The sequence below is a fragment of the Bombina bombina genome, chromosome 1 (assembly GCF_027579735.1).
Source record: "Bombina bombina isolate aBomBom1 chromosome 1, aBomBom1.pri, whole genome shotgun sequence".
NCBI classification, from domain to species: Eukaryota; Metazoa; Chordata; class Amphibia; order Anura; family Bombinatoridae; genus Bombina; species Bombina bombina.
In genome coordinates this window covers 1489145032-1489159772 of record NC_069499.1, presented here as the reverse complement: position 1 = coordinate 1489159772, position 14741 = coordinate 1489145032, and the positions used below count along the sequence as shown (strand labels likewise).

At 40.0% G+C, this 14741-nt stretch overlaps 1 protein-coding gene across 1 annotated transcript in view; it reads left to right on the top strand.

Annotated features, from left to right (window-relative positions):
* The window catches only part of COIL (coilin), a 109039-nt gene that overhangs the window by 35537 nt on the left and 58761 nt on the right, over positions 1 to 14741 (top strand). Inside the window, 1 exon segment of the mRNA XM_053721309.1 lies at positions 14086 to 14172. Within this exon segment, the coding sequence (XP_053577284.1) occupies positions 14086 to 14172 (87 nt within the window).

The following is a 14741-nucleotide window of genomic DNA, read 5'->3' as shown; positions in this document are numbered from 1 at the left end:
TATGTACAGTGGGACATAGAGGCAGTTTAGAAAGAAGTAATGGTGGTGAAGCTGGTACCACACCAGATCACTCACTGGTATCTTGTGACTGAGTTTTCGTTCTCGCCTCCCTCCCTGTCTCCATTTGTTCTCACGGTTTCCCTCCCTCTGCTCCCCATCCCTTGCTTCCTCTGTTCTCCCTCTCTTTGTTCACTTTCCTCTGTACACAATCTGTCTCTCTCTGTTCTCCCTCTGTTCTCTCCCTCCCTGTCTTCCTTTAATCTGTGTCCTTCTGTTCTCCCTTTCTGTGTCCCTCTTTTTCCCTCTCTCTGTTCTCATTCTCCATCCTTTTTTTTTTTTTTTTTTAGTCTTTTAGAGATGTGGGTGCATTAATACAAAAATGGAAGTGTGGTTGGAGCATATCTAGAGGCGGAACATGGTTGCATGGAGCATGATTGGCCGTGGCCCCACGGATTGTCAGTCCGTGCCTTGCCTACATGTATATGTGGCCCGTAATGATTCTAAAATACTGATCAGCAGTCCCATGTATTAGGAAGGAGGCCCTGACTGAGCTAAGGCATAGTTTATAGCCGTTTAATACTCTAATCTGTTGGCAGGTCTCAAAAGGAAGACAACTGCATAGACCTTTTTACTTTCCCTAATAATGTAGGGCACTGTACATGGCAATATGAATGACAGATGGTGATGCATAAATGTATTGTATTAAAAAGATGTGTGTAATTGGATAAATAGCTGTATGAACGTAAGCAGCTTATTTCCTGTCTTCCAGAATTTAGATTTGATTTCTTCTGTTATGTGTGATCAGTCCACGGGTCATCATTACTTCTGGGATATAACTCCTCCCCAACAGGAAATGCAAGAGGATTCACCCAGCAGAGCTGCATATAGCTCCTCCCTCTACGTCAGTCCCAGTCATTCTCTTGCACCCAACGACTAGATAGGATGTGTGAGAGGACTATGGTGATTATACTTAGTTTTTATGACTTCAATCAAAAGTTTGTTATTTTAAAATAGCACCGGAGCGTGTTATTACTTCTCTGGCAGAGTTTGAGGAAGAATCTGACAGAGATTTTTTACTATGATTTTAACCGGAGTCGTTAAGATCATATTGCTGTTCTCGACCATCTGAGGGAGGTAAAGGCTTCAGATCAGGGGACAGCGGGCAGATGAATCTGCATTGAGGTATGTGGCAGTTTTATTTTCTGAATGGAATTGATGAGAAAAGCCTGCCATACCGTTAAAATGACATGTATGTATACACTTCAGTATTCTGGGGATGGTATTTCACCGGAACTACTGTGTTAAAGGTCACTAATCCTTTTAATAACTATTCTCATGTTAAACGTTTTTGCTGGAATGTAGAATCGTTTACATTGCTGAGGTACTGTGTGAATAAATATTTGGGCATTATTTTCCACTTGGCAGTTTTTTGCTTTAATTGTGACAGTTTCGTTTCTCTTCACTGCTGTGTGGGAGAGGGAGGGGCCGTTTTTGGCGCTCTTTGCTACGCATCAAAAAATTCCAGTCAGTTACTTTTATATTTCCTGCATGATCCGGTTCATCTCTGACAGATCTCAGGGGTCTTCAAACTTCTTTGAAGGGAGGTAAATTCTCTCAGCAGAGCTGTGAGAATTCTTATAGTGACTGTGAATAAAAAACGTTGTTTTGTTTTCTTATGTACAAATTTAATTAGTGTTGTTTTTTTTTTACTAATGGGAACAAACCTTTGCTAAAAGTTGTGTTGTTTTAAAGTTTGATGCTATAACTGTTTTTTCAGTTCATTATTTCAACTGTCATTTAATCGTTAGTACCTCTTTGAGGCACAGTGCGTTTTTTTGCTAAAAAAGATTATAACCAAGTTGTAAGTTTTTTTGCTAGTGTGTTTAAACATGTCTGACTCAGAGGAAGATATCTGTGTCATTTGTTCCAATGCCAAGGTGGAGCCCAATAGAAATTTATGTACTAACTGTATTGATGCTACTTTAAATAAAAGTCAATCTGTACAATGTGAACAAATTTCACCAAACAGCGAGGGGAGAGTTATGCCGACTAACTCGCCTCACGCGACAGTACCTGCATCTCCCGCCCGGGAGGTGCGTGATATTTTGGCGCCTAGTACATCTGGGCGGCCATTACAGATAACATTACAAGATATGGCTACTGTTATGACTGAAGTTTTGTCTAAATTACCAGAACTAAGAGGCAAGCGTGATCACTCTGGGGTGAGAACAGAGTGCGCTGACAATGCTAGGGCCATGTCTGATACTGCGTCACAGCTCGCAGAGCATGAGGACGGAGAGCTTCATTCTGTGGGTGACGGTTCTGATCCAAACAGATTGGACTCAGATATTTCAAATTTTAAATTTAAATTGGAGAACCTCCGTGTACTACTAGGGGAGGTCTTAGCAGCTCTCAACGATTGTAACACCGTTGCAATACCAGAGAAACTGTGTAGGTTGGATAAATACTTTGCGGTACCGGCGAGTACTGACGTTTTTCCTATACCTAAGAGACTAACTGAAATTGTTACTAAGGAGTGGGAAAGACCGGTGTGCCGTTCTCACCCCCTCCAATATTTAGAAAGATGTTTCCAATAGACGCCACACTCGGGACTTATGGCAAACGGTCCCCAAGGTGGAGGGAGCAGTTTCTACTTTAGCTAAGCGTACCACTATCCCGGTGGAGGATAGCTGTGCTTTCTCAGATCCAATGGATAAAAATTAGAGGGTTACCTTAAGAAAATGTTTGTTCAACAAGGTTTTATATTACAACCCCTTGCATGTATCGCGCCGATTACGGCTGCGGCAGCATTTTGGATTGAGTCGCTTGAAGAGAACCTTAGTTCCTCTACGCTAGACGACATTACGGACAGGCTTAGAGTCCTTAAACTAGCTAATTCTTTCATTTCGGAGGCCGTAGTACATTTAACCAAACTTACGGCTAAGAACTCAGGATTCGCCATACAGGCACGCAGGGCACTGTGGCTAAAATCCTGGTCAGCTGATGTTACTTCTAAGTCCAAATTACTTAATATACCTTTCAAGGGGCAGTCCTTATTCGGGCCCGGTTTGAAAGAAATTATCGCTGACATTACGGGAGGTAAGGGCCACGCCCCTACCTCAAGACAAGGCCAAAGCTAAGGCTAGACAGTCTAATTTTCGTCCCTTTCGGAATTTCAAAACAGGAGCAGCATCAACCTCCACTGCACCAAAACAGGAAAGAGCTGTTGCTCGTTACAGGCAAGGCTGGAAGCCTAACCAGTCCTGGAACAAAAGCAAGCAGGCCAGGAAACCTGCTGCTGCCCCAAAGACAGCATGAACCGAGAGCCCCCGATCCGGGACCGGATCTAGTAGGGGGCAGACTCTCTCTCTTCGCCCAGGCCTGGGCAAGAGATGTTCAGGATCCCTGGGCACTAGAGATCATATCTCAGGGATACCTTCTAGACTTCAAATTATCTCCCCCAAGAGGGAGATTTCATCTGTCAAGGTTGTCAACAAACCAGATAAAGAAAGAAGCGTTTCTACGCTGCGTACAAGATCTGTTAACAATGGGAGTGATCCATCCGGTTCCGTGGTCGGAACAAGGACAAGGGTTCTACTCAAACCTGTTTGTGGTTCCCAAAAAAGAGGGAACTTTCAGGCCAATCTTAGATTTAAAGACTCTAAACAAATTCCTAAGAGTTCCATCGTTCAAAATGGAAACTATTCGGACAATCTTACCCATGATCCAAGAGGGTCAGTACATGACCACAGTGGATTTAAAGGATGCTTACCCTTCACATACCGATCCACAAAGATCATCACCGGTATCTAAGGTTTGCCTTCTTAGACAGGCACTACCAGTTTGTAGCTCTTCCATTCGGATTGGCTACGGCTCCAAGAATCTTCACAAAGGTTCTGGGTGCCCTTCTAGCGGTACTAAGACCGCGAGGGATTTCGGTAGCTCCGTACCTAGACGACATTCTAATACAAGCTTCAAGCTTTCAAACTGCCAAGTCTCATACAGAGTTAGTTCTGGCATTTCTAAGGTCGCATGGATGGAAAGTGAACGAAAAGAAGAGTTCTCTCTTTCCTCTCACAAGAGTTCCATTCTTGGGGACTCTTATAGATTCTGTAGAAATGAAGATTTACCTGACAGAAGACAGGTTAACAAAACTTCAAAATGCATGCCGCGTCCTTCATTCCATTCAACACCCGTCAGTAGCTCAATGCATGGAGGTGATCGGCTTAATGGTAGCGGCAATGGACATAGTACCTTTTGCACGCCTACACCTCAGACCGCTGCAATTATGCATGCTAAGTCAGTGGAATGGGGATTACTCAGATTTGTCCCCTACTCTGAATCTGAATCAAGAGACCAGAAATTCTCTTCTATGGTGGCTTTATCGGCCACACCTGTCCAGGGGATGCCATTCAGCAGGCCAGACTGGACAATTGTAACAACAGACGCCAGCCTACTAGGTTGGGGCGCTGTCTGGAATTCTCTGAAGGCTCAGGGACTATGGAATCAGGAGGAGAGTCTCCTTCCAATAAACATTCTGGAATTGAGAGCAGTTCTCAATGCCCTTCTGGCTTGGCCCCAGTTAATAACTCGGGGGTTCATCAGGTTTCAGTCGGACAACATCACGACTGTAGCTTACATCAACCATCAGGGAGGGACAAGAAGCTCCCTAGCAATGATGGAAGTATCAAAGATAATTCGCTGGGCAGAGTCTCACTCTTGCCACCTGTCAGCAATCCACATCCCGGGAGTGGAGAACTGGGAGGCGGATTTCTTGAGTCGCCAGACTCTTCATCCGGGGGAGTGGGAACTTCATCCGGAGGTCTTTGCCCAAATACTTCGACGTTGGGGCAAACCAGAGATAGATCTCATGGCGTCTCGCCAGAACGCCAAACTTCCTCGCTACGGGTCCAGATCCAGGGATCCGGGAGCAGTTCTGATAGATGCTTTGACAGCACCTTGGAACTTCAGGATGGCTTATGTGTTTCCACCCTTCCCGCTGCTTCCTCGATTGATTGCCAAAAATCAAACAGGAGAGAGCATCAGTAATTCTAATAGCACCTGCTTGGCCACGCAGGACTTGGTATGCAGATCTAGTGGACATGTCATCCTGTCCGCCTTGGTCTCTACCTCTAAGACAGGACCTTCTGATACAGGGTCCATTCAAACATCAAAATCTAACTTCTCTGAAGCTGACTGCTTGGAAATTGAACGCTTGATTTTATCAAAACGTGGTTTTTCTGAGTCGGTTATTGATACCCTGATTCAGGCTAGGAAGCCTGTTACCAGAAGGATTTACCATAAAATATGGCGGAAATACCTATACTGGTGCGAATCCAAAGGTTACTCCTGGAGTAAGGTTAGGATCGCTAGGATATTGTCTTTTCTACAAGAAGGTTTAGAAAAGGGTTTATCAGCTAGTTCATTAAAGGGACAGATTTCAGCTCTGTCCATCTTGTTACACAGACGTCTGTCAGAAAATCCAGACGTCCAGTCCTTTTGTCAGGCTTTAGCTAGGATCAAGCCTGTGTTTAAAGCTGTTGCTCCACCATGGAGTTTAAACTTAGTTCTTAACGTTTTACAGGGTGTTCTGTTTGAACCCCTTCATTCCATTGATATAAAAATGTTATCTTGGAAAGTTCTGTTTTTAATGGCTATTTCCTCGGCTCGAAGAGTCTCTGAGTTATCAGCTTTAAATTGTGATTCCCCTTATCTGATTTTTCACTCAGACAAGGTAGTCTGCGTACTAAACCTGGGTTCTTACCTAAGGTAGTCACTAACAGGAACATCAATCAAGAGATTGTTGTCCCATCCTTGTGTCCAAATCCTTCTTCAAAGAAGGAACGTCTTTTACACAATCTGGATGTAGTTCGTGCCCTCAAGTTCTACTTGCAGGCAACTAAGGATTTTCGCCAAACTTCTTCCTTGTTTGTCGTTTACTCTGGACAGAGGAGAGGTCAAAAAGCTTCTGCTACCTCTCTCTCTTTTTGGCTTCGTAGCATAATACGTTTAGCCTATGAGACTGCTGGACAGCAGCCTCCTGAAAGAATTACAGCTCACTCCACTAGAGCTGTGGCTTCCACTTGGGCCTTTAAGAATGAGGCCTCTGTTGAACAGATTTGCAAGGCTGCAACTTGGTCTTCGCTTCATACTTTTTCCAAATTTTACAAATTTGACACTTTTGCTTCTTCGGAGGCTATTTTTGGGAGAAAGGTTCTTCAGGCAGTGGTTCCTTCTGTATAATGAGCCTGCCTATCCCTCCCGTCATCCGTGTACTTTTGCTTTGGTATTGGTATCCCAGAAGTAATGATGACCCGTGGACTGATCACACATAACAGAAGAAAACATAATTTATGCTTACCTGATAAATTCCTTTCTTCTGTTGTGTGATCAGTCCACGGCCCGCCCTGTTTTAAGGCAGGTAAATATCTTTTAAATTATACTCCAGTCACCACTTCACCCTTGGTTACTCCTTTCTCGTTGATTCTTGGTCGAATGACTGGGACTGACGTAGAGGGGAGGAGCTATATGCAGCTCTGCTGGGTGAATCCTCTTGCATTTCCTGTTGGGGAGGAGTTATATCCCAGAAGTAATGATGACCCGTGGACTGATCACACAACAGAAGAAAGGAATTTATCAGGTAAGCATAAATTATGTTTTTTTTTTAACACCTGTATCGTTCATCTAGATTCCATCCTCTGCACTTGATTATGCACATTTTTGCCACACTAGATTACTCGTATGCAGATCTCAAGAATAATATGCTATGCATGTTCAGTAATATTGTCTTTATAAAATAAATCAAGCTTGTTTTTAATGGCAGGTCCACTTTTTATTGTAGCCAAACATTTTTTTGTGCTAAAACAGAGCTTGAAAAATCCCAGGTCATAAAATAAAGGCTAGTAAAATTGTGCATTTAGCAGCTAACTTTTGTTATTAATCTACATATATACAGTAAGTTAATTTCTTAGCTCGTAAATTTCATTGAAACTTGTCAAGTTAATATTTAGTAGACTTTAGAGGTTTTAAATGCCTCCGATTGCGGAAGAAAGCGCCCACTTGTAGCATTCGGCTCTCTTCGGAGCTGGATTTAGTCTTGCGTTAGTTCGACAAACTAAGATCTGTGCAAATCCAGATCTTGGTGTCTTGCACTTTCACATGAATAAATCCGGTGGATGGTCGCATTTCTACAGAGCTCTGGTTCCAAATATTTTAAAAGGGGCCTATTTACCTTTTTTTTTTTTTTTTTTATAGCTCTAATTCATTCAGAGTAGAGCCACAGTAATATAAGCTATTCTAAGTCCAAGAGCATACGCAGACTTTGCTGCATTTGATTTGCCATTCCGTTAAGACAAGTCATTTAAGGATTGCGATATTTGAGCTAAGATGGCGACGACCTTGTGGGATAAAGAAATCCTGGAACTACTAGAGACCCATTTCACACAATTAAGGCTAACGCTTATAAAGGCGTTTGACCAGGAGTCACAGGCTAGCACAGATCCGGAGAACCCGGGGAAGCTACAAGATCCACATGAGGGCAATCTGTATGATATTTCTGAGTCCTCCTTATACAGGACTAGATGTGATGAGGCTGGCCGGAAACAAGAAGAAGGAGACTTGGCTATGCCGAACACTTTAATACCGACCGGGTCAGCTACCTTCTTAACTATTGCTACCACCCAATCTGAGTCGCCTTCTATGCAACAGTGGACATCTAACTGGCAAGAGGAACAGATGAATCCTAGGCCCTGTTAACAACACCTCCTGCTTTCACCTATCTCACTCTTTGCCGGGGAGCGGCACGGCACAGAGGTTCTAGCGAGAGTCAAAGATCATAATATGTCCTACCAGAAATCCGAGAAGCGGACCCTTGAGGAGGAGGATCAGCTTGAACTTGTCTGCTATGATTGTCCTGGAGTGGCGATGAAAGGGAAACCCTACCTGTTTGCTCCGGTGGGCTCTTTTTTGCTGTCGAAGAGCATAATGCTGTGGAAACCTTGTCCAACAGGGCTGGATCGTCTTATGGCCGGGTGTTGGCCTCTGTGGCTGATGAACTTCTCATTTTGGCAATTGCTGGACACTGTATCCTTTTGGTTTCGATCAGGGATCGGCTGAAGGTTTATATTCGATGGCATTCCTACTTAAAGGGACACTGAACCCAATTTTTTTCTTTTGTAATTCAGAATGAGCATGCAATTTTAAGCAACTTTCTAATTTATTCCTATTATCAATTTTTCTTCGTTCTCTTGCTATCATTATATGAAAAAGAAGGAATCTAAGCTTTTTTTTTGGTTTCAGTACTCTGGACAGCACTTTTGTATTGGTGGATGAATTTATCCACCAATCAGCAAAGACAACCCAGGTTGTTCACCAAAAATGGGCCGGCATCTAAACTTACATTCTTGCATTTCAAATAAAGATACCAAGAGAATGAAGAAAATTTGATAATATGTGTAAATTAGAAAGTTGCTTAAAATTTCATGCTCAATCTGAATCACAAAAGAAATTTTTGGGGTACAGTGTCCCTTTAAGACTTACTATCACACTCTGCCTTGTCGGAATGTGTCTCTCTTCTTTGGTATAAACGGTTTAGTGCTAGCTTTTATGACAGGACTACTCTTGCATATCTAGCATAGGATATTTATGTTTTCAAGGGTACTTCATTGTTTAATTTGTTAGAGATTTAGATATAGAATGAATAGTTCTTATTGTTAGGGAAAATGTATTTTACTTCAAGAAGGCAAACAAGTAGCTTTATTCTTAGACCAAATAATATCAGTGGACCACAGTGATTAAAAACTTAACCCACCTCACTCTATTAACCTTATATACACACACAATGTTAGAAGAATCCTTGTAGATAGGGGTTTTATGATTAGGAAATATTTACCACATTGCTATTGACTATAAGTCATGACATATCCCCTAATTTAGTATTAGCTACAAGTCTGATCAAACCTGTGATTCTAGTGTATCTCCTGTTTGTTTTCAGACATTAATTTTTTAATTTTTTTTTATTTCTATTTTTTTTATTTATGGTGTTGTGTTTGTTTTTATGGGTAAAATGATATACTTTGATGCTGCCAAACAATATTTTTAATTCCAAGGTCATATTTTTCATCTGACATAATTTATGTATACATGAACCAGTGGATGCCATTTGGCTGTGTCTGCTGGGAAAGCAAATTTATATAGTCTTCTGAACATGTGACTGTGCCGCCGCCGGCCGAGGTGACACAGGCACAAGCCTGGATCACCCAGGCGGTTATAGCTTAATATGCCATGTTTTACTGACTAATGAGACTTTATGGATGAGATAAACTGCCACTTTTGAAATAGAGCGCTGTGGTCTGCTCGATAGGATCTTATTACTATGTCTTTGTTTGTAGTTTTTGGCTCTGTATGGTTTATTGTTGGTATTGTTTATTTTATGTGATATGTTATGTACCCCATTCTCTCTCCTATCTAGTATATGTGTAAGCCAGTCAAAACTAATTGTATGAGTATATATTTCTGTACAGCATTGTGGTTGGTCCTCAAATGTTTATACCCTTGCATTCATTAGCTATATATCACGTGTTGGTTGTGAATCCCCCTCCACCACAGTTTCATTTGACTAGTTTTACTTTATAAAGTGGTTGGCTCCATTTCCCCCCCCCCCCTAAGGGTTCTCCCTTAGTCCTTGTTTTCCCTTTCCCCTTCCCCTCTTCCTTTAAAGATCCCAAAGTGCTCTGGGGTTTCCCTGTAGTCACTTTTGCGGTTTTCCTCGTAACATACCACACTCTTCCCCCTATATACACTCAACTGCTGTATAGGTTTCAAAAACACTTGTTTAAGATGTTTTGTATATTGGTATATAATATGTCTGGTCTGATGGTAGATAATAGTATGTATGGAGAGAGTGGTGTGTACTCAGTGGACACACCACGCCCTTAGGGGGCGCTTCCTCAGTTCCAATATAATAGGTGATATGGTAGTGCTTGTAATGTCTCAACTGAAAAAAACAGGCCTAAATCTAAAAATATGATAATAGCAACAATAATAAAACTATAAATAAAACCGATTGGAAAAAGTATTAAAACCAATTCAAAACCAAATAATGATAATGTGAAAGTCTATGAGTCCAGGGTAATGACAGTTCCCAGATGTTTGAGGCTGCACTCTGTCAAAGGATGGCTATCCTGTAGTGTGGAATCTAGAAAAGAATAAAAAACAGAGGCGCCACCATGGCCTAATATCGCCAGTACAGGTAAAATGAGCAGCAATATGAGAATGTGAATACTCACAAACATAAAGCACCCCACTGGTGCTAGTAGAGCAGACTGACACTTCTCAGTGGTTCAGCACACTGTATCCAAAGCGCAGAGACAGTCAGGAATCCTCTGACACTCCAATGTATATGTGCCTATGGATAAAGGAAAAAGCAACACGACATGGCCCAATATCATCAGGACAAGGGGAAAATAATACCAATAGCTTGCACTTACAAGATGGTGGGCACCTGCAGGTGCAATCTCAGCAAACTGGAGCCAAAACGTCGCCCAGTAGACTTAAAACAGCAATCCTCAACAGGAACCAGGATGAACGATATAATTTATCACAGGAGGTGAAAAAAATACACACAATAGCAAGTGTATAAAAGTATAAAAAGTCTTTATTAACACAGCAACTAGTTTCTCAGCCTACTCAGGGCTGTTTCATCAGGCTATAACAAACATTATAAAACACTTGCTATTTAACAGAAATCTAAAAACAAATGGGCTATTGTGATTGGATAAACAATTAGCAGAAACACAATTGGCAAAAAAACCCACACCTAACTACAATCACCTTTGTGTGGTTGTTAAGGTAACCTTTGTAAACACATGTAGGTAAGAAGATATTTACATGTTGAACCTCCTTACAAATACAATGTATAAATAGATGTATAAAAACATACAATGTATAAATAGATGTCCTTACAAATACAATTGAGATAGACTTTTTACAAAAAATGTTATGTTTAATGTAGTTTTTTAGTTATTTTGTATTGTATGTTTTTATACATCTATTTATACATTGTATTTGTAAGGAGGTTCAACATGTTTAAATATCATCTTACCTACATGTGTTTACAAAGGTTACCTTAACAACCACACAAAGGTGATTGTAGTTAGGTGTGGGTTTTTTTGCCAATTGTGTTTCTGCTAATTGATTATCCAATCACAATAGCCCATTTGTTTTTAGATTTCTGTTAAATAGCAAGTGTTTTATAATGTTTGTTATAGCCTGATGAAACAGCCCTGAGTAGGCTGAGAAACTAGTTGCTGTGTTAATAAAGACTTTTTATACTTTTATACACTTGCTATTGTGTATATTTTTTTCACCTCCTGTGATAAATTTTATCATTGATCCTGGTTCCTGTTGAGGATTGCTGTTTTAAGTCTACTGGGCGACGTTTTGGCTCCAGTTTGCTGAGATTGCACCTGCAGGTGCCCACCATCTTGTAAGTGCAAGCTATTGGTATTATTTTCCCCTTGTCCTGATGATATTGGGCCATGTCGTGTTGCTTTTTCCTTTATCCATAGGCACATATACATTGGAGTGTCAGAGGATTCCTGACTGTCTCTGCGCTTTGGATACAGTGTGCTGAACCACTGAGAAGTGTCAGTCTGCTCTACTAGCACCAGTGGGGTGCTTTATGTTTGTGAGTATTCACATTCTCATATTGCTGCTCATTTTACCTGTACTGGCGATATTAGGCCATGGTGGCGCCTCTGTTTTTTATTCTTTTCTGATGGTAGATAATACTATTTGCATATTTCTTCATACTTTGTTTTATATTATTGCTCAGTGCGGCTCTTTTATATCCTGCTCCATATGCTATAATATTTGAACCTTACATTGCTCTGTCTGACACAATCAGGTATATCTAACTTCTGCATATGCTTTTAAAAAAATATATTCTTAGATGCCGCCATTTGTTATATAATTTGAATTGTATATTGTTCAGTCTGAAGTAATCGGGTATATTCCATTATTGCATATGCTTTACAATTTGTGCTTAAGATAATGTGCATATTAGTATTTAACATGCTTAGTATAATAGTTGGTAAAATTACCACATAATTCTTAATATTATGTTGTCTTGTTGCACTTTAGAGCTGTCTTATATGCGGATATACATATTCTATCATTTGAAAAATCTACTGTTCAACTTGAAGCTACTCTAACCTCCAGACATATATTTGTTGATGTGTATTTCCCCTTATCTCCTGTTAACTAAGTGCCTCAAGCAGTAGGTATGTTTCTTTTATATTTTTTGTGATCTCTGAGGCCACAATTTTCATGTTGAATGATTACTCTGTATAATTTGAAAAATTCAATTAAAAAATTATTATAAAAAAAATAAAAAAGAGCCGAATGACTCTAGCGGACGCCTTCTTCCGCATTCTCTTAAAGGGACAGTCTAGTCCAAAATAAACTTTCAGGATTCAGATAGGGCATATAATTTCAAACAATTTTCCAATTTACTTTTATCACCAATTTTGCTTTGTTCTCTTGGTATTCTTAGTTGAAAGCTTAATCTAGGAGGTTCATATGCTAATTTCTTAGACCTTGAAGGCCACCTCTTTTCAGAATGCATTTTAACAGTTTTTCACCACTAGAGGGTGTTAGTTCATGTGTTTCATATAGATAACACTGTGCTCATGCACGTGAAGTTACCTGGGAGCCAGCACTGATTGGCTAAACTTCAAGTTTGTCAAAAGAACTGAAATAAAGGGACAGTTTGCAGAGGCTTAGATACAAGATAATCACAAAGGTAAAATGTATATAAATATAACTGTTGGTTATGCAAAACTGGGGAATGGGTAATAAAGGGATTATCTATCTCTTAAAACAATAACATTTTTGGTGTAGACTATCCCTTTAATGGGTTTCTCCATTTTAATTGAGGCTATGGTTCTTGCTCCACATGTGAAAGTCATGTTTCATTTTGCAGAAGAAAGGGAATTTTTCCTTTTAGATTTAAAGAACTGGATAGTTAAAGGGACATTCAAAGCACAAAAAGATAAAGTGTAAATCCGGCATGCAATTAGTGAACTAATGAGCCTAGATAAATGCGTTCAATCCCCGCTAAGAAATGGTTAAAGGGACAGAGTACACCAATTTTCATGCAATTGCATGTAATAGACATTACTATAAAGAATAGGCACAGATACTGGTCTAGAAATCAGGTATAAAACCTTTTTAAAAATTACTTAGAAGCTCCCAGTTTAGCACTGTTGATGAGGTTAGGCTGGAACACCCAAATCAAAGGGGCTCCATGCATATGAAAAGACCCATTACACAAACAGGAGCCAGCAAGAGTCTCTAAACGCGCATTTTCATCTGAGAGTTTGGGGCTTGGTTAGGAGTCTGTAAATCAGCACAATTTAAAAAAAGCCAAATTATACATTGTTACAAAGCACTCCAGGATGGGCTAAGGAAATCGATCATCTACAAAACATTTATGCAAAAGAAAATCTCTGTTCATGTGTGCGGCCAGAAACATTGTAGCTTATTCTTTGGCCTGTTAGCACCTCAACAAGTTGATGAGGTAATAACGTGTGAGTTCTCTTTTTAAATACTGCCCTTTTTTGGAGGTGGGGGGTACGGAAAGAGGAAGAGAGTTCATTTTGCACAGCAGAATATCAGGAAACGCGTTGTTGAGCACATTGTTTAGGTGGTCTGCTAAACTAGTGACTAAAGTAACAATTAATGCTGTCATTCATTAGGAGCATATCTGAAGTAATAAAATGCATTAGGTAACCTCCACAAAAGCATTAAAAATTAAAATAAATAGGTAAACTCTTGTTGAGGAACCATAATAAATTGCTGTTCCAAAGTAGACCAGTGCCCAATCAGGAATGACATACACATATATGCTCCAATCACATTTCTGCTCAGCGTTCCTGGTTTAACACAGTTACTATGGGCCATTAGGGTACTAATAACAATAACAAAAAATCGCCTTACTCAAAAAGTCTACCTTTATTTTATGGGGGGGGGGGTATGTTACACTAAAGCTCCATGAAACATTGTCAATATTTTTTTATTTTACAGAATCCACCAGTTATCCCCGAAAAGGATTACAGTACCCTTCCTCTGCTTGCAGCTCCTCCACAAGTTGGAAAACTCATTGCTTTCAAAGTATGTATTTTAATCATTTATAGTGTGTATGTGAAACACTTGTTTATATAAGAATTTATCAAAGACCGCTTCTAAAATCTTGCTTTTTGGATTATTAAATATGTAATAATTTTTAATACATTTCTTTCTTATGACTTAAAAAATGTTGTTATGCTCTCACGCACACTGCTGGTCAAAAGTAAATAAAAAATAATAATAATGTACATTTCAGAGTTATAAACAAAGACCTTTTTTTAGGGAACAAGTAATTGGTTATCAACTTACAGATGTTTTGCAGCAGTAATTTATTCTTCTAACGCCAGGTACTATAATAATATATATGAAAATTCTGAAGGTATTTGATGTTTTGGGGTCAGAGCGTCTCCTTCATCAGAACACAGTATACTCACTAAAACATTGTTTAAATACCTTATCAAGCATGATTATACCATACTATGTAACACAACAATTTGTGTTCCAAGCCAATTTGAGAATATTGCGCAACTGGAAGTGTGACATCACTTCCAGTGTTATGCTCGGTGAAGTTGCTGTGGTTATTATGTATACAGTGTAGTGCATAAAATGCTGGT